This window comes from Aspergillus costaricaensis (genome assembly GCF_003184835.1).
Source record: "Aspergillus costaricaensis CBS 115574 unplaced genomic scaffold BO79scaffold_41, whole genome shotgun sequence".
In the NCBI taxonomy this organism is placed as follows: Eukaryota; Fungi; Ascomycota; class Eurotiomycetes; order Eurotiales; family Aspergillaceae; genus Aspergillus; species Aspergillus costaricensis.
In genome coordinates, this window is record NW_020291841.1 from 100,159 (window position 1) to 122,224 (window position 22,066).

General features: G+C 49.7%; 9 protein-coding genes across 9 annotated transcripts; 6 read left to right on the forward strand and 3 right to left on the reverse strand.

Moving 5' to 3' along the window:
* Positions 1–458: 458 nt before the first annotated feature.
* On the reverse strand, positions 459–2,246 carry gel6 (putative 1,3-beta-glucanosyltransferase; the record flags this gene model as incomplete). The annotated part of the gene is made up of 3 exons (XM_025680133.1): positions 459–1,702; positions 1,823–2,034; positions 2,099–2,246. The coding sequence occupies 3 exons, from the start codon at positions 2,244–2,246 to the stop codon at positions 587–589; spliced, it is 1,476 nt and encodes a 491-aa protein (XP_025535191.1). The 3' UTR covers positions 459–586.
* A 617-nt stretch (positions 2,247–2,863) lies between these two features.
* Positions 2,864–3,746, forward strand: BO79DRAFT_221717 (uncharacterized protein; the record flags this gene model as incomplete). Its single annotated transcript, XM_025683531.1, has 4 exons — positions 2,864–2,913; positions 3,127–3,238; positions 3,293–3,394; positions 3,549–3,746. 4 exons carry the CDS (start codon positions 2,864–2,866, stop codon positions 3,744–3,746), a joined length of 462 nt encoding a protein of 153 aa, XP_025535192.1.
* Positions 3,747–4,455: 709 nt separating this feature from the next.
* On the forward strand, positions 4,456–5,751 carry BO79DRAFT_58266 (uncharacterized protein). The gene is made up of 2 exons (XM_025689453.1): positions 4,456–4,800; positions 4,874–5,751. Exons 1-2 carry the CDS (start codon positions 4,670–4,672, stop codon positions 5,655–5,657), a joined length of 915 nt encoding a protein of 304 aa, XP_025535193.1. The 5' UTR covers positions 4,456–4,669; the 3' UTR covers positions 5,658–5,751.
* A 4,870-nt stretch (positions 5,752–10,621) lies between these two features.
* BO79DRAFT_275654 (uncharacterized protein) lies at positions 10,622–11,116 on the forward strand. Its single transcript, XM_025687691.1, has one exon. It carries the CDS (start codon positions 10,654–10,656, stop codon positions 11,059–11,061), a length of 408 nt encoding a protein of 135 aa, XP_025535194.1. The 5' UTR covers positions 10,622–10,653; the 3' UTR covers positions 11,062–11,116.
* Positions 11,117–12,348: 1,232 nt separating this feature from the next.
* BO79DRAFT_158417 (uncharacterized protein) lies at positions 12,349–14,183 on the forward strand (the record flags this gene model as incomplete). The annotated part of the gene is made up of 2 exons (XM_025678908.1): positions 12,349–13,045; positions 13,126–14,183. The coding sequence occupies 2 exons, from the start codon at positions 12,349–12,351 to the stop codon at positions 14,181–14,183; spliced, it is 1,755 nt and encodes a 584-aa protein (XP_025535195.1).
* A 723-nt stretch (positions 14,184–14,906) lies between these two features.
* On the forward strand, positions 14,907–17,136 carry BO79DRAFT_240526 (Sds3 domain-containing protein). Its single transcript, XM_025685037.1, has 2 exons — positions 14,907–15,554; positions 15,625–17,136. Exons 1-2 carry the CDS (start codon positions 15,117–15,119, stop codon positions 16,708–16,710), a joined length of 1,524 nt encoding a protein of 507 aa, XP_025535196.1. The 5' UTR covers positions 14,907–15,116; the 3' UTR covers positions 16,711–17,136.
* Positions 17,137–17,951: 815 nt separating this feature from the next.
* BO79DRAFT_158484 (uncharacterized protein) lies at positions 17,952–18,511 on the reverse strand (the record flags this gene model as incomplete). Its single annotated transcript, XM_025678910.1, has 2 exons — positions 17,952–18,165; positions 18,303–18,511. The coding sequence occupies 2 exons, from the start codon at positions 18,509–18,511 to the stop codon at positions 17,952–17,954; spliced, it is 423 nt and encodes a 140-aa protein (XP_025535197.1).
* Positions 18,512–19,336: 825 nt separating this feature from the next.
* BO79DRAFT_158633 (uncharacterized protein) lies at positions 19,337–20,245 on the reverse strand (the record flags this gene model as incomplete). The annotated part of the gene is made up of 4 exons (XM_025678916.1): positions 19,337–19,410; positions 19,474–19,815; positions 19,882–19,959; positions 20,014–20,245. 4 exons carry the CDS (start codon positions 20,243–20,245, stop codon positions 19,337–19,339), a joined length of 726 nt encoding a protein of 241 aa, XP_025535198.1.
* A 654-nt stretch (positions 20,246–20,899) lies between these two features.
* BO79DRAFT_259329 (uncharacterized protein) lies at positions 20,900–21,740 on the forward strand (the record flags this gene model as incomplete). Its single annotated transcript, XM_025686358.1, has 4 exons — positions 20,900–21,222; positions 21,259–21,293; positions 21,348–21,491; positions 21,541–21,740. 4 exons carry the CDS (start codon positions 20,900–20,902, stop codon positions 21,738–21,740), a joined length of 702 nt encoding a protein of 233 aa, XP_025535199.1.
* Positions 21,741–22,066: the final 326 nt, after the last annotated feature.

The window sequence follows — 22,066 nt, forward strand, 5'->3', positions numbered from 1 at the left end:
CTCTGATACTATATACCTTTACACTTCAATTCTTTCTCAGGAGACTCGGCTTTTTATTCATTTATTTTTTTTTCTCATATACTAATATGCCAGTCCTCCCAACGATTGATGACGAATGACCGCTTGTGCTTGCTTTGGGTGATATCCTTATCTATTTCACTTATTTACCTTTCCGTTTCACTTGTATTTAGCTTAGTCATTTAATCAATTTCTACTGTCTATGCATACACTTCTTCTAGTATGTTTCCGTAATGAATATAAATACGCGTCAAAGATAAGAGGACACCGAAAAGACGATACATATATTTTATAATTCCGCCATGACTATCCAGTAGTAAGTAACCCACCATCCACGCCAATCCCTATCCCACAAAACACCCATGTATCCTCCAAAATCACTTCCAAAATCATCATCAGATCAGGCATAAGTAGAAACCCACATATCAAAGACCAAATATGGTCAAAGTAATAAGAAGTAGATGCAGAAAGTAAATGATAAGACCCCAATGGTGGACAAAAATACCCGACTGACCACTCGCATACTACTGTACTACTTAGTACATCTCACATGCATCTAACCAATCACCTACAACCACCACGCCACGCCCCCAATAACCACACAAAACAGAGCAGACACATCAAGCCGGAACAGAAAGCCACTACCATTTCCAGCATGCATGGATGAAGCCCCGCTCGATGGGCTGTAAGCGGCTACTCCGCTTGGGTTTGTACCTGAAGAGGGAGAAGACTGCTTGTTTGATACTGATTTCGAAGAATCTGCTCCTGACTCGGATGCAGTATCTGTGGTGGTTGCGGTGGCGGAAGCGGGAGAGGTAGCACCATCATCACCACCAGAGTTGTTATCATCATCATCATCATCAGCATGGACGAAGGCTTGACCTATAGTTGGGAGCGGGGCGGATGGATCCACGGCCCATCCACCGTCTGTCGAGGCAGGGCATTCTGGAGGGGAGATAGCCGCGGTGGATTTGACATAGTCGGACAGGGCGACGCCGGTAGGGTCAAGCGTAGCCCACTGGTTCTTGAGGTTATCAAAGTCAGGTTGGATCGGGGTGGGTTCACCCTGGCGAGTGAAGCCGTCCTGGACAATGATATCCTTGGTAGCGGTTGGGGGAGTGTCGGCGCCGGGAGGGCCATACTCGATCAGGCCGTAGTCGTTTGTTTCCTCGATCCATTCGTAGATCATAGCGCCAGACCAGGTGCCCGACATGTGGTCACCGAAGATGGCGGCCTGGTCGGAGAAGGTGCGGGGACGAGCTACGTTGCATCCTGTTTCGGAGAAGAAGATGGGGATGGGGTAGCCTTCTGCTTCGTCTTGGAGGGTTTGGTAGCCGGACAGCTCGTATGAGGAGTCACCGCACCATTCGTAGGCGTTGAGGGAGAAGAAATCGAGTCGTTCGGCGGGGTCAGAGCGACAGGCTAGGTAGTTCTGCAGCATGGGGCGCAGTTCGGCGATGTCTGCGGCCGAATAGCCGACTGGGATGGAGCGGTAGTGCTGCGCATTGCGATAGGATTTGATATCGCGGGCTGCGGCTAGCACGTAGGGGGCGGCGGCGGAGCCGTCCTTGGTGGTGAGGACTTCGTTACCGACGAAGACTCCGGCGGTGTTGTCGTATTTCTGGAAGGCGTCCAGCACGGCTTTGAAGCTGTCGAATTGGGATTGGTCCCAGTGGGGGTCGTCCTGTAAGATGGGGATGATGTGGTTAGTATGGGTAAGGGTTTTGTTGGCGGCCTGATACGATGATGGGTCGGGTGATAGGTCATGAATAGGGTATAGATGGTGGTGGTGGTAAGTGCATACCTGGGAGATCGCGGTGTCGAACGTGTCGAGATCGACGAACAGGTAAATGCCTGCATCTGCGAAAGCTTTCATGCATCCGTCGTGGTTGGCTTTAGGGTCCACATGGTACACACGGATTGCATTGGTGCCCAACTCGGCCATGCGGGCGGCATCTCGCGTGCATTGAGCGGTGTCAATCAGGGGATCTTCGGGAATGAGTTGATAGGCGATGCCTAGACCATGGCGTGCGGGTCAGTGCGTGAGGAACTATCGTGGGTCGAATGGAGACACACGCACCTTTGATGTAGTATTGGGTGCCATCTTCGTAGAAGAATTTTGAACCAACAGCCGAGATGGTTTGTATGGCACTGGCGGTGGGGATATAGAACGTGTTGAGCAGCAACGATAGAGCAGTTGCAGATGATGACCAGTGTGTTTTGACCATTGTCTTCTCGCAGTCCCTGCACGCGGCTTGGCTCTCTGCAAAGTAATCTGCGATAATAGATCGGGTGGGTACTCTGCAGTCTCCTTCCGGGGATTCTGACCGCTATCCTTATCCAAAGAGTGATAAAACACAGCGAATAGACCAGTCCAATGCGTCGGTATCAATTGAGTAAGACGGAGTGCAGAAGTGAGTGGAACACGCCAGCAAAACTGCCTGCAGCTGTCTGGACAGTGAATGTTGTAAATTGTAAAGCAGGTAGATAAGACGACCCAGGGAATGAGAATGCAGACACTTGCATGGACGAGAAAACACCTGTTCTAATATAACAGATGCACGAATAACTGTTGAAGTCATTCATCCCCCCGGGTATCTACCTCCCCATCGTCCTGGCGCCCTGCCATACCAGAGGTACCGTGTCTGCCCTGGAGGAGACATACTCGGGAGTGTTGTTGCAAGGAGCGTGACGTCAAAAAGAATCCTGCAGCTGCGTTAAACTCATTGTGGCTCTGGAGTGGATGAGAGAAGGAGAGGCAGTTCCAATCTCCGGGGAAGATGGAATGCAGCGCGATCGAAGGGGGAACAGATTAATGGATGCCAGGGTGCATGGGATCGACAACATGGATTGGATTGTTTATGCAGGCATTGCAACAAGGTTGTCGCGAACTATGTGAGTACCGCGTCGGAGATATCTGGGACACCACATTCAATAATGTTCGGGTTAAGCATTTCATCTGAATGGAACTCTGAACTTTGGTTACTACAAAGAGTATCTGAGTCTGGGTACATTACAATTCCGATATACAAGATTCCCAGCAAATGTTCATGAGTGGCCTGGTTCCTGACCCAAATTGGCAATCCCCAGTCCCTCACGTGATTATAGGGGTTTCGCACAACAAAACGTTTCCCGATTAGTCATGAATCGTTCCTTTGAAGGAAAAGGAGGAAGCGAGACAGAGGGAAATGAGGTAATGAATCCAGATTATTGCTACACAGTAAGTAAATAGACTGATACTAATTTTGCTACGGGAAATTAATATTAAAATAAGACTGGAACTGAAATTGAAATTGCTTGTGTTTCTCGCCTGAAACCTGTAGGGCAGGGAGGGCCCGAGTGGATACTACTACTTACTTATGGTGTGGTAGGAATTGTGTGTCGCAATTCAAATCATCCGGTTTGATCGCCTGGGCTGAACAGACGATTAATCTCTCAAACGATAGTGGCTAATAAATCTGAGGAGGGGGGCAAAGTGAAGTTGGGTAAGAAGCTACTATTAATATGTATGCTATGATTTTTTTGTCAAGATATGCTGGGAACATGGCACTGGGTGGACACGATCCAGCGATGTCAGGAGGAACCTGACCAGTTGCAAGCCATCGCCCGGGATTGCCCGCCCCCTTATTGCTGGAAGTGTTCTGCTTTGGGCTCTCCGGTCTCGCCCAAAGCACGAGGAGCGATGGGTCTTGGCAACGATCGAGACCCTGGCTGGGCCCACCGCCTAAATAATTAGGATCATCTGGAGATGGGGTCTGTTCTCTGCTAGTTACCGTTACTCTTCGGCCGCTTGACGTAGGATGCTGTTGAGATATTCGAAAAAAATAAATATGAATATAAAAAAAATATCTGAAAAAGCAACAGAAATCAAAGTAGGCAACGTAGACAGCCTCTTCGTTGTAAAAATAATTATTATATCCCCCCATCCTTCTTGGGGGTTGGAAAAAAAAAAAAAAGGAGATGCAAGCAGAGAGTTACAAGCAATCGACTAGTGAAAGACGGATCGTCACCGGCTTGCGTGGATGACGGGGCCTCGTCTGACTGGGGCTTCCTTTTCCCGCATGCGTGCCATTTCCCTTTCCAAGGAATCTCCGCCAACGCTTTCATTTCATTTCCTCCTTTTCCTTTTTCATTTCCTGCTTTTCCCTTTTCCACCCCCCCTCCCCTCTTTTTTCTTTTTCTTGCCCGTTTCTGACGTGCTGGGGGGTTTAAACTCATACTAAAGTAGATATATCTACAATTCCCATTGTCCCTCCTCCCCTCCTCCCCCCTTCTTTTTCTTCTTCACCTTATCTACCTACTATTATCCACCCTTTTACCACACCTAATTCCTCACCAACACACACTCCATCCTCGTCTATTCTGGTCTGGATCATGCTATCCGTGGTTCTCCCGTCTTTCAAATTCGCCCTCTTTGGAAAGCTTCTCCGCCCACTTGTGCCTCGTTTGATTGGCTCGGACTAGTCGTTTCGTGTTTCGCCCAAATTCAACCCTGTTGTGCCTCCCCGGTGCAACGTCATCCTTATTCGCATATTAGTCGTCGGATTGCTATTTTTGTCCCCATCGCTATATATTACCGTCTCCATAATATATTCCCACCTCTTTCATCGTTACGGTCTATCCGTTGCGCGATTAAGCGGTTGACCGCAACATGTCCACCACCAGCACATATTCCCCATTTCGCATCTCTCCCCGGGATCGCGCCAATTTGGATCGCAATGAGGCTTTTAGGCTTGTGAGGGAGCATCTGAGGCGCCAGGAACTGGGCATGAAAGCTCCCAGGTACGTGTTTGCATCCATCAAAACAAATAAGAATTCCCCGGTCAATTATCGTAGCTAACAATATCGGCTATAGCTTTTGTGCCGAGCATCGCCATGATACCCCCAGTCAAGAACAGGAAACCTTCCGCCTTCATCGCGATATCATCCACACCATCCTCCTCCCTCTGTTCCTGCTCCACCATCAAGCCTCGCGTATCGCAACCAATGTGCTGCCACGCCACAAAGGCGCGGAATGCGAACGGGCGTTCCGTGGTGAGGCGCGTGGTGCTTATGCTTGGCTGCATTCCATTCTGAGCGAAGAGCATGATTGGTATTTGACCGAGCGCTGCCCCGCCTGTATCGTTCTGCACGTTATGAACTCGGAGCCGACCATTCGATTTGTCGCCGTGGCGTGTCTCCTGTCAGACCACTTGCAGGGTCTGGACCTCCCGAGCGCCAAGAGACGGCTGCCTAACTTCGACTTTTGGTACGAATCGCTGGAGAACGCTGTTCGCGAGGATACCTTTTGGGGCGAGGGCTTCTGGCCGGACATCGAATATCGCGCCTGCGCCTTGACCGATGGGGTGAAGCAGCTGGTGCTGCAGTGCTTGGAGCTGCAGGCTGCTCTGGACCGACACGACCTGCAGCCCGAGGAGTCGTACCGACCGACTCAGCGCTCTCGGAATGACTCGTCACGGCCGTCCGTTACGGTGAAGCAGTCCAGCTGCACGCCGCTCCCTGTCATCGACGAAGAAGACCAGAAGCTCTTTGCCAAGGCCGGCGCCAATCGCGGCATGCATCCCTGCCGCAGTGAGCGGCCGCAGAGATTTCACGCTCGCCGCCATGGTGACCCTCGCAGAAGATCGGTGACATCTTGAGTGATCGCAGGGGTGCTTGTATCAAGCGACCAAGCTGGAAAAATAATTTAAACAGACCACCTGTCGTGGGTCTAGTCACCAACGGTCTGGAATCATCCTGCATCGGGATGGCCGAATCCGCCGCCGAAATTAGGAATCGGCCCACTGACGTGAGTTGCAAACTTATTGCAACCACCTCTCAGTGACACTATCTACAGTCTCGAAGCAAGTAGGTGTGCACTAAGCCTAGACGTGCCACCGAAGTTACAATGCCCCCGTACTTCCTCTTGCAGAAACTCACGGACATCCCCCGGTGGATGTAACGTCGAGGACTGCTTCCGCGGAAATGCCTACCGTTGTGCATGCGTGTGTGGCTTGAGCAGAATATGTCCAGATCGTGCAATCCTGTAAGCCATTCGCAGCAAGGGGGCAAAAGACGTGGTTCGGGGCTGAGGTTATTGTGAGGACAGCCACGGTTAGAGTGTGGAGGCAAAATAGCCTCACGAGGTGGAATCCGGAAGGATGAGGTAGTTCTATTCAACTGTATATACTTTTGATGGACGAGAAGAGCAATACATGCACAAACATTATCATTGAACCTATGTCATTCATACATTGTAGAACTGTAGCAGAATCCGACACAGACCCGCCCACACATCAGTCAACTAACAACGTAAGCAAATCTGACACAGACATAAACACAAAACACAAAACAAAACACGCAATCCAGGTCGATCAAACACACAATGACAACGTTCTGTAACCAACTATCTACCTCCCTACTATGTACCTAACACAGCTAGCTGGCTGGCTGTAAGATTGGCAGTCCCTCTGGCTAACTGACAAGACAAGAAGAAGAAGGCAAGGGAGGTAAGTCAAAAGTGGGGAACTTCATGCATGCATGTTGTCTGTCTGTTCTATTCAGCAAGCCATGAAAACAAACAAACATAATTGTTGTCTCTCTTTTCTTTGCCCCGTTTTGCCCCTCATGTACTATCCCCACTGCATCAACAACAAAACACAAAAACAAAACAAAATATAATGATGAAAAGACAAATACAAACAACAAACCTGTTTTTGTTTTTGTTTTTTTTCCAGACCTTTGTATATCTGAGACATGATGAAGTGGATTCAATTGTGTAGTGGTGGTGAACTAACTTACGTACGTACGAATGTGCCGTGTTTTCCCCACATTCTACTACCGCTAACTATCTGGACTAACTTGTTAGGTGCTTTTGGTTGGTTGGTAGATTAGATTAGTTGGGTTAGTTGGTTGGATTACTCCGCGATGGCGAAGGAGGAGAGAAGTGGAGGGGAAGGGAAGGGAGGGGTGGCGGCAAATTCGTATTCTTTCTATCTTGACTCTTTATCCATCTGGGACTAGTAGACGAATTAGGTATCTGGTGAGGGTTTTGGTGTGTGTGGGGATAGGGATAGGGATGGCAATTATCTTATCGCATCTAGATTCGACATGGACATTGGACATGGTGGGTGATGGGTTATGTGGCACGGGAGAGTATATCTGTCCGTCTATACTATGTCTATCCTATTACTTTACTTGAATCATTTTATCCTCTGGTAGAAGAGATTGGAGGATGATGATGATGATGAATCTAGTCTTTAATCATTCGATCCTCTGGTTGAGTAGATTGGAAAGGATGAGTCTGGCTGGGTCTCATGATGGAAGATCAATTAATCTAGACTATGTGGAGAGTAACGGGGAGGAAATGGAGTTGTCTGGAACCGTGGGTTAAGCATGGATGGTTGTATCTAGTTATGACGGGTTGATTCGAGAGAGTCATTAAGATAGAGGACTATTAGACTAGTGGTAATGGGAGAGAGAGAGAGAGAAAGTAAGGTTGGAGACGGGATAGTTGTGTATGGCTGGATTTGATCATCGGAGGGAGAGAGATTTGGGGAATTGGGATTGGGTTATACGGGATGGGGGATTGAGATTCCATGGATGGGTGTGTTTGAGATTCTTTTCCTTTCTCCCTCTGTCTTTATTTTTTTTTTTCTCTTCTCCGTGGGAATAATGATCAGTTGATTGTCTATTTAATTTACTATGTATTGTTTTCTCTTGTACACTCAGTACTTGGTTAAGTGTAGAGTGGAGCATCAATCATCAGGCATGAATTCATTTTCCTGATGGATGGAGACAGGCCACGCCACCACACGAGAGTATCTGGTAGAAACATCAGGTTGTGTAGGTAACCAACGGGGTCTAGACTGGGTCCGAGTCGGATGGGATACAACCCGGTGGGGATCGCCATTATCCACAATTCATTTTGCATTTTCCGTGCTTGCGATCACATCACGAGATACATTTGCTGGCACAACCGTATACCACCTACGTTTTAGTTGTTGTAGTACAGAGGATGTTCTGGATCGTGGGTGTGTGTGAGAGTGAGCCGTGTATACTTGATCAGGAAGGGGTAGTAAATTAGATGGACGGCATGTAGATCCATACATCGCATCACATCCGGTCAGTCTCGGGAAACAGGATATCAGAGGATCTAGTAGTAGTCTAGGTTTTGTTGGTAGATCAGAGAATCAGGTTTGAGTCGTCGCTTCACTTTCAAAAGGAGATGGCTATTGTGGTGGATGGATGGATGGATGTGTATGCAGATGCCTTGTTCATGGTGATGTGAGTGATGAAGATCGTTCTCTTTCTGTAAGATTTTTGGTTTGGTTGGATATGCTATATCCCTGATATGGATGGCGATAGCATACGCATGCTCCTTATGCTGAAATTGTGTGGATAGATAGCTAGGGTCCAGAACTGGGTGACAGCAGTGATAGTGACAGTGACAGTGACACCTGTCAGGCAGGATCGCTTCAAGGGTCTAATTTCACGTACCGTGGAATTGTATCCCAGTCGGTAATGAAGAAGTTATATCGCTTCCGACAACGATGGAAATTAGCAGAAAAGGCTGGAGGAGGACTGATTTATTAAACAGGGCTTAATCGGTGATAGTGTTGGGCTGCGTGCGAGGCCAAAAGGAGGTGAGGATGATTTCAGCCACTTACGACATGCAATTCTCTTCGGCTATGGATGCGTACAGACGGGATCGTTCCAATGGACTGGATTGGACTGGACTGGGCTTGAAAGTGGGGGGAGTGAGAACAGGAGGGAGGGGAAAAAGTAGTAGCAGGAGCAAGGCGTGGATAGACACATTTCTTTTTCCATCGCTCTGCCCGTTGTATGTATGTACCTCCTGTGTGCGACTGCGGACGACATCTGAGGTCAGACGCCGTGAGGCTGAGATAAGGGGACATTTTTTTTTATTTTATTTTTGTACAAGAAAATAGAAAAGAAAAAAAGGAGACAGAGATAACTAAAAGCAGTATACCTATGGACGGAGTTACCCGATTAGGTAAACACATGGAGATTGTTTTCAGTATGTTCAGCAGCGCCAAAAGTACAAACAACAAGCACACTAAACTCCCTCTTCAGCCTCAGCTCTGCGCAGCCACGGGAGCCATGCCGGATCTACGATAAACCTGAGAGGTATAGTCCTAGCGAACTAACTAACTTAACTCTCAGACTAACTTGCTCCCGCACCTACAGATCCCTAAACCAATTTTCTCTTTTGCCTGACCCGACCTACAGTAACCTAGTCAAGCCCAAGCTACGGCCTAAGTTAAGTAAACCTTCGGTTAGAGAGGAAAGTCAGTTTAGTTTCCCGTAGGTAGTTAGTCTAGTCTGTAGACTGGAGAGGGAGACAAGACAGACCAGGGCCTCCCAGTGGCCCCCTCCCTCCCCCATCCATCAACCCTGCCTGATCCCAGAAGAATTGAACCTTATCCTGCCAATGTTCATCTCTAGGCCCATAATGGCCCAGTTGCGCACACACACACAACAATAATTGACCCGAGTTTTTTTTATTATTCTATTTTCCCTTCTGATTCATTTCGGACCACATAAGGCGGATCTTTTCAGCAGCACGGAACAAGGGTCTAGGCGTCAATCCGCCCGGAAGCGGCAGTGGGTTTCGATCGCGCCATGCAAGCAAGCCTTCTGCTGCCCGGGGAGGCCAATGAGGGTGGCCTCTGCGCCACGCCGAACCAGGGTGAGGGCGAGACTGTCGACGTCAAGAGTCACTGAAATTTGGGGGATGAGCAGTTTTGAATTGCCGGTTGACTTTAGGACAGACACTGAGAGGCAGAGGGATTTGGCATAGAGTTCCAGAACCATTTTTCCTTTTACTTGGCCTTAGTTGGATTTTATTCTAATTAATTTTATTTCTTATTTTCTTATTATTTTCTATCTGGGTTTTCCATAACAGGTGATTCATCTCCTTCCTGGCTGGCTCAACTCGTAGGCTCCCTCACCATCTCGCCCTTTTCCGGTCCGCGTCTACTCTGAGTCATGCTTCTACACCGTAACTATTTATTGTGCGTGGGAAATTTCTAGATTCAGCAGTGCAGGATCCATGAGTGGGTAAGGTACTGCGTACTAGTTGGTATAGGTCAGGTACAAATTATGGGGAATGGGCAATAATAAAGACGATAATGAAGAACTACTACTGAAGGCTGAAGCGTGGCCGGGATCGAAGATGCTAGCACCGTCACTAGACTAGTTATACGCTACCCACCTGATTGAACGCTGGTTTATTAGTTTGCTCACCATTGTGGTCTTAATCAGGGACTATGTTCCGGATTATCTGGGGTTTTCTTGATGTTGTTTGTTACTTCTGTGCAGTGTGCACCCGGCTTCGCTTCGGGATTCCCGAAAGCTTCAACTTTCTGAAGAATCACCACTACAATGTATGGTAGGTCAAATGTAAACAGGAAATTAGTTGTAAATAAGCATCGGATCAGACGGTAAAGAGCAAGATCGATAAAGTGATGCTGATCCCAGGTAATACGAGATCTAGAGCAGAAGACAAGTTGTTGGTTACTGGTAACGGCCATTGTTACCAAGTATAGGCAGGCAGGCGGCAAGACTGCCACAGTGTGAGGGAAGAATTAAAAAAGCAAACCTCCTGATCAGTTCGCCCTGGTTGAAATAACCATGCTGCCTTTTTTTATTTCCCTTCCCTTTCTTTTCTCGTACACAATGTGGGCAGTTTGTAGTACCTGCCTGACGCCTGGCACGACGGCCGGATCCACCCAGACAGACAAGTCGTCATGGATCAAGCTGGTCATCCATGCTTTTCTTCCCAGGGTCCAGTCCATTACATCGCTTGCCTTGTCTTCATTACACACTTTGGCTGGTGGTTGTTGGTACTGCTGCTGCTGCTGCTACAGACAAGACTCCCCTCCGACCGGGAAAGGCCAGACGGGCGGTGGGGCGCTGCTACTACTTTTTTGGGGAGAGATGGGGGGCAAAACTAAAAAGGTGGGCACTGGACACTGGTGGACTCTGCTGGAAGGCCCGTGTAATGCCCGTTACGGTATCGCTGGGCCTGTCCCGGTTTAGCTCCGATCAGCCACTATGGAGGCCTAGACGAGTCGGAGGCGTCTGGGCCTCTGGATAAGTCGGTTGGTCGGCTCAGTCCGCGACCTTGAGACTTGAGCAGGAAACCTTCCTGCTTTGAGTGGGAATAACTTGGATGGTTATTATATGGGATGAATAGCAAAAACAATAAAATTTTTAGGATACAATTAGCAGCTAGAGAAAAGGAAATAACTAATAAGGGTAAATAAAACAATGCAGGTGGAATGCCGGCGGGAGCAGATGATAGATTAAAAGTGTCCCGTTTTATACACCTGCATTGCTCACCCGCTGACTGGCCCGACCGGGCGTCCTCGTGTCATGAATTCCCCAATCAGGCCAAGGCCGGCAGGTCTAGAACGCCGGTGGAAAGTCGCAGCCCGAGGGTCTTGGCTGTCAGTCTCTGCGTCTGGCCCTTGGGTCAATTTCCCAGGCGTCATGATCCTTTTTCTGTCTGTTCTGTTCTGTCTTGCTTGAAACTGAACCGCTATTTTCCATCCGCGCCTAAACTTTCTCGACAGGGCCCGGATGGCTCTTTCTTTCGACTCTCTCGCTGACTCTCTTACACTCTCTGGTCTTTTCTTTCCCTCCCCCCTTCAATCTCGCTCTCTTCTCCACTGTATCATCATCATCGTTTTACCATTTACCTCTCTCTGTCTCTCCATCTTCTCATCTTTAACCTTCCACTTCTTCCCTTCTTCCCACCTTCCTGTCATCTCTCGTCCTCTTACTACTTCCCCCCCCCCCTCCTCTTCCTCCTCCACTCCTCTTTTAGTGTCTCCCCGGTCTCTCTCTCTCATTCCCGACCGTCTATTTTGCTTTCCCTTCTAACCCAACAACTACTATTCGTTTCCCCCTCTCCCTGTCACGAACTCTGCCACGCCAGCCAGCTTTTCATGGTGCTGTTTGTTCGTGATTTCTACCAAGCTACCCAACCTTCCACCACCATTACTCAATATCAACTCTCCTTCTCCCCGGCCCCAACATCGTTCCCTCGGGTTGTGTCTGAGACCTGAAAGTCCTTCGGCTGCACTCTAAAGTTAGCGTACTCGTGGATATTGAGTTGGCTGGATCCGCCTCTTTTCGACGTCGCCTCCCTTCCCCGGCTCGCCAGTAGCCCAGCAACTAGACTGGATGAATCCCCCACAGTGCCATGGACCATATCGACCTACATCTGTGGTGCGAGACAGCCCGGTCATGCGTTCGCCATTCTCAGCATCTTCCTTCTCATCCACATCCTCCTCAGAAGCGTCGGGGGAACCCAGCACGCCAATGAGAGCCAGCTCGCCAGCTGATTCACAGGATCCGCTCCAATTAAGCCCCGTCTCGCCTCTCAAGTCACACCCGCAACTATCATTATCACCATCCTCTGCCTTCCACCACAACCATCACAACATCGGCTCCAGTCGATTAAAGCGACGTGCCTCTCAAGGATCCCTCCTAACAAAGCCTTCTCCCGTCTCTCGATTCCTCTCTCGCAGCAACGCTTCTCTGCACCTGCCACCCTTGGAAGACTTCGGCCTTTTCTCCAAATCCCCGACTCGGGCGGAATCCCAGTCCAATCCTTCCGACACTCGTCTTCGCGTCTCCACCTCCTCCACCGCATCGGGGTCGCTGGCGGCTCGTGCGTCCCAGTCAACCGCCGGGGTGTGGGAGACATCCGCCGCCAAAAGTGATTATCTCTCCGCCCTTCCCCCGACTCCCCCGGATGACAACGACCACATAGCGTGGAATCCTTCATCCGGAATGTTGCTGTTCGAGTCGCATATGAACCGGGAGCCCGGGCCAATGGCCATGGATGAAGGTCCCAGCATCGGTAATTCGCCCGGCCGAACGTCGGACGGCCTCAGCAGCCCGTCCGATCAACTTTCAAATGGATCGCCGTCAAGCTCTGGTGGTAGCCCCGGGTCTTCTGGTGACATGGATTGTGATCACAATTCATGGCTGGAGAATAGTATTGAAGCATCGAGTGAGTTCCCTCCGATCACGTGTCCTTTCCGTATGGAAATCTCTGTAAGAGCTTCTGGAAGCTAACCTTTCATGTGATAGTATCATCTCTTCCCTTTTCCAACGGTCGCGGGGAAGCCGTGAAGATCGTCTCACAAATGCTTCCTTACCCACGACCGGCTGATAAGTCCGCCCCGGTCTCCGCACACGATAGCGTATACTGCGCCCTGGTCCACGCGATTCAAGATCGCCTTCGTCATGGACAGTCTCCATACATCAACATCACCCATGCTGTTCCTGAACAGTTCAGCCTTTCCAACTTACCCTCCTCTCCTCCACCGACACCTCGCTCGCTTTTCTCCGGCGAGGATTATTTCAACCCACCGGCTGTCTTCTCCAGTGCAGCCGTGGTTTCCGCCTATCACGATTTCCGGGGTCCGATCCAGCCCAAGACGACGTACTCTCCGATGCCGATCGTGCCGCCACACACCGTCCACGTTTCGGTCTTGGAGCGGTATCTCCCTCCGTCGTCCCCACAGGAATACAAAGACATGTTCTCCCGGTATCGTCCGTCATTCTTGGTCGACCGACTGAGTGAGCTATCACCTGACGGCGGGTCATTACTGTTCGTCTACCCCACGAGAAGGGGTGCATCCACCTTCAAGTCGCAATACCTCGGACCCATCCTAGATCCCTTACTCCGTCAGCTGGTGGTTGTGAATGAGTTGTCCACCGACATCGGTCGCTATCTGGGAAAGCTCTCGTCTGTCTCGCACATGGAAGACTTTGACACGATGCGGCAAAACCTCACCCAGCTCTGCTGCGATCTGAGCTCCCCATCGTCTCAATTCAGCATTGTCGATGCCCGTAAGGGCAGTGCCCATCTGGACCGTGATCTGTGGACCGAGTGGTACATTCACCAGGAGAAGTCTCGTATGAAGGAGGTTCTCAGCGTATACTGGCAGAACGGCCGCCGGCTGCCTGCGACCAAGGCAGTGTCGAATATGTCGACGAATTACATTCTGGAAGATAAAGAGGTGACTTCGGCCATGCTCTTAGGGGAGATCCTGGATGGTATCCGAAGACGGCCATATGGCGAGGATTCGGAGCCTCGGGATGGTGTTGAGTTGGGAGTTTTCGTGATCCGCCGGACTCACTAAGCACGGGTTCTGCAGCTGTGGAGCCAGTTGCGGGCGGGAATCCCTCTCCGCCTCCGTATATGGATGCTCCATCTTCTTGATTATGCTTCATCTTTCCTCTTCTCTTTTCTTTGCTTTTAATATTTTCTTGAAGGATATATAACCGTGTGATTCAAAATGGGGAACTGGCGGGTCCGGCGGCGTCTGCGGAGTTGGGCTTTGGGTTCTCGATTGCACGTTTGGGAATGTCTAGGGAGCATTGACTGTGTGCATTTGCTATTATCGGATGAAAATACCCAGGATATCTATTTCATGGCAGCGTGACGACCACTAGCATGTGATTACTACTACTTTTTACTCTTTCTAAACTAGATATGGAAATACATGATCCGCCCTACAGAAGGCAACCCAAAGGCAGCGATAGATGATGTCAGCGTAGTGAGTTGTACACCGTATACGACAGTGGTAATTCCTATGTAAGACTCTCCCATAGATAATGGAGTGCGCACTGCAATTGTCGTCCTTTTTTAATTCATATGTTATCAAGCATACCAAAACTCAAGTCTGTGTAGTTAATAACTCTGTATGGCTTCACTGCAGGCCGGGAAAACACCGACAGGCCGGGCGGTCAATAATGTCCCCGAGGCTAATCCGCTTCGGGCCAACGGCCGGCCTCCCGCCTTCTGCTCTCCTCCGTCACTCTCCAGTCCAGTTCTTCTGCCTCCTCTTTCTTCGCCTCGAATTTGCCTGGTCGCTTGTCATCTCCGTGCTTATGCAGACTGCCTTTCGAGCCTCTCGGTCTCGCCCTGCCTTGTTCCGGCAGCAGTTTCCTGCCAAGCCCAGCTTTGCTTCTCCCACTGAGCCTTCTTCTCATCGCCCTTCTCAACTCTTCGCAGTGTTTGCCCTCCACTCCTCTCTCTCTTTCTCGCTCTAGCACCTCCACCATTATTGCTCATGGCCTACTCTCCTGGCCCAACATCCCCGGTCCACGGGAACGGGGCGCCCATGATGGCAAATAACTTACAATCTCGAGGGCGCTCCACTAGTCCTCCGACCAGCGTGCCGCTGTCGAAACGGGACAAACGACGCAGCGCGCTCCAGGAGCGCCTCCATGACCTCACGGCCTCGTTCAGCCAAAACAGAGATACACAGTTCCGCCAACAGTTGCATGCTCTTCAATGCGACATGACCCTCATTAACAATGCTGATCCTTACGAACCCGGCCCTCTCCCCGATTCGGCGGAGGATATTGCCCGCCTTATCGAGAATACCGTCGGTGGGGGCAAGTTCGCCAAAGAGATGGCGAGCTTGGCTGGCATGTGGTATTCGCGGTTCGTGCAGGAGGTCAATCAGGTCAAGGCGGAGAAGGATGCGGATTTGGCTATGTTGGTAGTGAGTTCATCCTAGCACAGCTTTTGTTTTTCTGTCGAGTTCGCGGGCTAATGTTTATTCGCTTCTCCAGCATCGTCACAATCATAATCTCGAACGGTTCAAGCAGGAGTATGCGTTTCGGGTCCATTTCGCGGAGGAAGAATACAATAACTTGTCGCTTACCCTTCGGGAGCGTCTTGTTCAAACGATCTCGGGCAAGAGGGCTCGCTTGATGCGAGAAAAAGAGCAGTTGGATCTGGCGGATACCAACGCCCTTCTCCTACACCCCAATCAGTTCAGCATTACCAACCCTGCCAGTCCGGGTGGGATCCACGGAAACCGCAAGACTCGTCACACCCGCCACCGCGTTGATTTGGACGAGCTCGGCAATGGGATCATGTCAGAGCATTTTAATAAGCGCAAGAGAAAGGCGGCCGATGAGGATGTGGGCTCGCCTGTGCGCGAGACCAACCCCGCCGAGCGCGCCAAGGCCCAGGCGGCCCAGCAGCAGCAAGCGCCGTCCTACTCCATCAATTCTCTCTTTACGGAGAGGGAGCTTGGTGCTCATGCCAATGCTGCACACATTGCGACAGTCCACTTCTTTTCGACGTCCAAGCGTGCGGACCAGCCGTCTGGAGCGGCTACAAACGGTAACAACACCGATGCCGACGATGGTTCGGGGGTGGACGGGACGGGTGCCGAGGACAATGGCACTCCTGCGGCCGATATGGCTCGCACAGCCAGTCAGAACTTCCACGCCACGCGGTCCACGCGGGGGCATGGAAATCACGCTTTGAACGCGCTGGCGGAGCTGTCAGATAAGCCCGCTGTACGTCCTAGTCTCCCGTACAATATCTTGGCCAACTATCACGCGCGTTCAAGCAACAGTGGCGCGCCTCCCTTGCCTCCTCTGATGAACGAGGAAGTCGATGACGACTGGGCGCGCATCGACCGGTTGCATAACAAGCCTGCGGGATTCGTGGATCGCACGCTCGTTCAGCTCTTAGTTGAGACAATCCCCTCAGACGTCGACGGGGTGCCCCAGGACCCTAACCGGTTCAACATGCTGCATCCCGACTTCCCCACCGAAATGGGCATGCATCTGTATCCATTAAGGAAGGACAACGGCGATGTAACAAGCAACGAGCGTTCAACGAAGAAAACCAAAACGGGCTAGCCATGTAGCCTCTATTTGCGGAACCAACAATACCACAGGCGTTTAAGGCTAGCCATGACACTGGCTAACCGGGGTAGGTGCAAACTGGATGGGTAGCGGGAGTACTTAACAAATACCACTTTGACGGGCGTTGGGATTGATTGACATTGGCTGCCTGCTTGTACGGTGGCATTTGTTTGGACGGAGCAAGAATCTCCTGTCATACCTTTTTTCTTTTTCTTTTCCTTGTTTCCTTTTCTCATCAGTGATCTCTCTTCACCTTGAATATCTCTGACCCGGAATGTTTACTAGAGTCAGCCAGTAGTAGTATACTTCTCTCTGAGTCTTGTGATTCTGCTCTGCGTCTATATTGCTTTGCTTCGGACTGGATTGTTGTCCTGGGACGGCGTTGACTGGTGATAGAATTTGCCCTGCTTGCTTCATTGGATATGACACGAATGAGGTAGGCAGTAAGTAAGTAGTCAGTAGGTATGATAGTCAGTAGGGAAGGAATGAAGTGAACTGTACATGCTCGCTGGAACGTGTTTATCCCTCTTTAACTGTGCCCCGGCGGGGCTTACCCTTGAATGAACTGTAGAGGCGTTTGGTGGTTACTTGGTGAAGTATCTAACTGGTCAGCACTGGCAGCAGTTATTTGTAAGCGACTACTTAGTTCACAGGCTTAGTCTTGGCTATACAATAAGACATAATGCACACTCATCCACCAGATTAGGTCTGGTACCTAGATATACTCTCTGTTGATATATTTCATTTATTATCATGTACCGGTATAGCCAGTGCCATATATAGTGGGGTGACTTATTATGAAGCTCTTAAGTGCATACATTCAGTGAGATACTAATTACTCTACAACGCAACCTTACCTACCTGCGCAGCTGATATAGGGGGGGAGGGAATATCACAAGGGCGAATTGAAAACACTATATATGCATCAAGCAAGGTCTATAGTAATACTGACAATGGGATTGATTAATCTAGAAAGAATGAGACAGTTGGACGATGATGACAGTAGAGAAATAGGATCATCTTCAATATCATCACCCGGCGACGGGATTGGCAACAATGAACAAAGTACTAAGAAGCAGGAACGACACAATAAACAGAAGAAAAAACAGTCAGTACTACTAGTAATATACCATGTATACTAGTTGTCCGTGATATAGTATGTCGCTTCACGGCCCGAGCAGAATACCACTAACTATTTAGTAGCAAAGAGGTATCTGGATTACCCAGCTAGCTAGCTAGCTTGCTAAGTAGCAGGAGTAGGCGTCAGTTAGCAGGTGTTTGATATTTCTGTGATTGGTAAGGGGAAGCGTGTGTGTGGGTGAAACCCTTATTGTCTGCTTGGATGCATCAACAGAAGCATGCCCACCCTTAACCATGTTACCATTGTTATATTCACCTTGAACAGACAAATGCTCGTTAGGATCACCGGGGCTTCCGTGGAACAGGTTACTATCTCGCATCGTATCAGTCAAGCTTCCCAGCTAGATTGTTGGTGGTAACATAGTAAAGGGGAAAAGAGAAGATAGAAATGGATGTTGAGGAGGTTAACGGATTGATTGATTGCTAGTTAGCTGTTGGCTACTCACGTAATAGTAACCCGTTCCATCAGCCTCATGTCCGATTCATTGAACAGGCTACCACTCTCGAAGCGCTCTTTGAGCAAGGCAAGAGCGGCAAATTTCACGTTTTGATCGATGACCGTGGTGAGACGAGTGAAGCCGGGATCGGTCTCAGAGAGATACACCGGGATATTTCTTTGGAGGCTTCTGTTGAAGACATGACCGATAAGAGACATATTCTGAATGTGCTCAAGTTGGCTTAAGGAGACAGACAGAATAGATAAGAAAATTGTGAGCGCTGTATATCGAGTAGGGTAATTGATGCAGCAGCTGCGTTCGTTTGGCACATCTCATGAAGTAGGGGGGAGGAGGGCTTGAAAGCGTCCTTTATAAATTTCAATTCATGCCCATCTGCTCCCAATATGTCTCCAACAAGATCATAACGCATGATCCCCTTCATACAAAAGGTCCTCCAACCAGATGAACTTTAAGCTGGCTTGTTGGAGGTATCCTTAGTCCATCAGCGAGGGCCAATGTGAGGGTCTTGCGTGCCAAATTAGCGTGAGTTCGCTTCCAAGGCAGGCACAAAGGGCTATACTATAGCTTCTAGATTGTGATCATGCGGCAGATCCAGTTGGTCGCGTATCCAAGGCTGAATAGAAGGCTCAGGCGGCGTTGGTTGCATGGCCTATAGTACGACAATCCGTGCTTTTTCCCGCATCAACTCTCGTTGGAAATCGGCATGTCGTTGGAGAATATACCCGCTTCTCGTTGGGCTTTTTGTCACAACCCTCCAGCTTAGTCTGCATACGGGCGCATGGCAAATTATTGCTGGGGTATTGCAGCGGATCTATTGACACCTGTCGTGACTATCGGGAAGATGTGGTTGAAGTTATAGCTCGATAATAAACAGTAGAGGGAGAAGCGGCCAGCACGTTCTCCCATCCTTTCCAACCAAACTAGCCTGTTCGATCTCTTTTAGACGCGTGAAGAAGGGACTGTAGCTTGTTGAAATTGTACAGAATATTAATCCATGTGATGTCCTCCCAAGCTCACCGGATTCACGTTCTCGCAAGCTCTTCTAATGCCTTAAACTCTTCCGACGCTAACACAGATGAGGCGGAGGGCCTTTGGACTGGATCAACCACCAGCATTAATCGAAGAAGATCCCTTAATTGCTGAGGCATTTCCACCTTACGTATTTCCTCACACAAAGGTGAGATTGCTTGCAACTCTGACACTTCCTTACTGAAACTCTTAGCAGCATCTACTGCAGCTTTCAGCGAATGACCCTCAACACTGTCGGAGTGTGGGATCTTCCAATGAGGGAATAGTCGCTTTATCTTCGCCATGCACCAAGCGTCATTAATGAAGGGATGCGGACTATTCCACACGCCCAGTACTCCCGGGTTTATCCAGCAAAGCAGCATCGCGGCAACTGCCCAGACCTGGGATGGCTCAGCGCATGCTTGGCCTAGGAAGACTTCAGGAGCGCGCATCGCATATGGTTGTGCATTGCAAAGACTGCCAGATGGCACCACTAAAAGTCGATCTATCAGTACAAAAAAGAAACAGAGTGGTCTTGCGGGTATTAATGCAGACTCACCAAGTCCTAAGTCCCCTACTTTAGCTGTTATATAGCCGGTCTCAATGCCAGAGAGCAGGATGTTTGCGGGCTTAAAGTCTGGGACAGGTTATGTTAGTAACTGTTAATCTTCTCAGAATAGGAACTCTGTACCTGTGTTCACACTTCTGTAGCCTTCCAGTACGACACAACTGGTCAAAGCTGCTCTCATGAAAGTCACGATGAGGGGGTATATACGCATGCTAGGCTGGTATTTCACCTCTGCAAGAGTGGTGTCCATCCATTCCAAGGCGATGGTGCTACTGTCAATCTCATCGTACATCTTTCGGAAGCACCCCGAAGAGGCGACACCAGGAAGACGATAGGCCTGTCGCTCACGCTTCATGTTCTCTAGCGCAATTACAGCGCCAGGCGGGGATACTTTGATGAGAGCCCTGATATAGTACAGTTAGTGACGGGCCAGGTTATGATTCATGATGCAGCACAGCAGACCTTCTGGGAGCTTGAGGAACGCCCCGTGCATGCTCACGCGGAATAACCTCAGCTTTATAGACGGTCGAGGTATGCGTGCTATCCCCCACTACAGGTTTGAGTATTCGGTATTTCCAAGAGGCACCTTGAAGAGTACTTCCAGGTGCGAAAGTCGACATAGTTTTTGTGAAATGCTTCCGCGAAGCAAACATACTCAAATATTTGTGCAATAGAATAAATCAAGAATTATTATAATATGAAGACCCCGACTTAGCCGGTTCATATGTGAAGTAATGGAGAAATGTATGAAAGGAAGGAAACAAAAGCGAGAAGAGAACAAATGGTGACGGGCACGGGACCCGGAATGTGGCTGGTGCGGCGGCTATGTGGCTATGACAGAACACCCCAAGATCCAATACTCCAACCAAAATAGCCGCCCTTCCAACGAGAATGTATAAAGTCCCGGTGCGTCCCCGACTGTGTCGGTAGCCTTTCTTTACCAACAAGAAAGTTTGTCGCACGCTTTCATTCTAAGCCCATTGACATGGCGCGCCGAAAACGCCCAACCATGCCCCATGCTCGCAATAAAACCGGGAAAGCCTCTCGCCATGCACCGCTGGACCAAGAAACTGTGCTAGAAAGCGCTTCCTCTTGGGTGAGGTGGATAGAGACGGGTGAAAAGATAGTGACGAGAGACATAAAACGCATTCATGAGGCCCTCCATTTAGTATCCGACAAGAACGGAGCAGATTCATACACTGCTGCTGTACGGCAGGCTCACTCCCTAGGTGGTAAAGAGCTCACGGTGATATTTGCTCTGGCAGTCGGCAAATCCGCTTTCAGAGACACTAAGAAAGAGCTGAAGAGGAAGCTTCTGACACTGTTGGCAGAGTAAGGATGGCATCTGTCTACCTATATCAAAGATAGGTTGCGTGAGTTTGAGTGTCGTCTTGTTCCAGAAGGTAAGTAGAGTTCCCTCCGCTCAGGAACCCTGTATTTCTTACTTTACCGATTAGCAGATGACGACAACCGTAGCAACGTCAGTGGGACCGCTTCGGAAATACTGTCGCAAAGGGAACCTGAGGCATCGGTCCCATCTGAGGCGATATCTTCTCAAGAAGCAACCGCCTCGTTGGCCTCTCAATCGCGATATCAGACGGGTGAGCTGAATTAGATGGTGTTGTAGTTATAGGCTGACCAGTCTTCAAGAGCTCAGTGGAAACGTGTACGAGCTTACTCCGATCGATCTTTTGGAGATATCAACTGCGCTTGTCACTCAGAAGCTCATATGCCCGGGACCTCTCCTGCTGACAGAGCCCTTTCAGCCCACAGCAAAACCATTCATCACTATTCCCATTACCACGCAGCTCTGTTATTATCTTCGAGACCGCTGCAGACAGGTCATGTAGCAGTGCTGGATGGCTTTACGAGGTATCTTATTTTGATTGAACCGAGTGCATAGAACTGCCACTCGCAACGCCAGGGCCAGATCAATAATTGGCGCTCGTTCTGCGTTACCGTCTCTGCAACTACGTCGATACCCCACGGTACCTGTGCGTGTTTGCCGATAACGAACTTGCCGCCTGGCGCGCTGATATCGACGATGATTGCTACAGCATTGTCCGGCGCGGAAAGAGTCTCGGACATGTTCCTCGTCTCGGTCGAGATAGTGCAATCGTCATGTTGCAGCTGTGGCAAGTTAGTGAAAGAAGAGACTCACAGGGAAACAGCCCAT

Bases quoted from the DNA above. Each gene is read 5' to 3' on its own strand.
- BO79DRAFT_58266 (XM_025689453.1), top strand. From the start codon at position 4,670: ATGTCCACCACCAGCACATATTCCCCATTTCGCATCTCTCCCCGGGAT. The intron at 4,801-4,873 runs GTACGTGTTTGC...TATCGGCTATAG, and splicing joins CTGGGCATGAAAGCTCCCAG to CTTTTGTGCCGAGCATCGCC.
- BO79DRAFT_275654 (XM_025687691.1), top strand. From the start codon at position 10,654: ATGCTGCCTTTTTTTATTTCCCTTCCCTTTCTTTTCTCGTACACAATG.
- BO79DRAFT_240526 (XM_025685037.1), top strand. From the start codon at position 15,117: ATGGCCTACTCTCCTGGCCCAACATCCCCGGTCCACGGGAACGGGGCG. The intron at 15,555-15,624 runs GTGAGTTCATCC...TCGCTTCTCCAG, and splicing joins CGGATTTGGCTATGTTGGTA to CATCGTCACAATCATAATCT.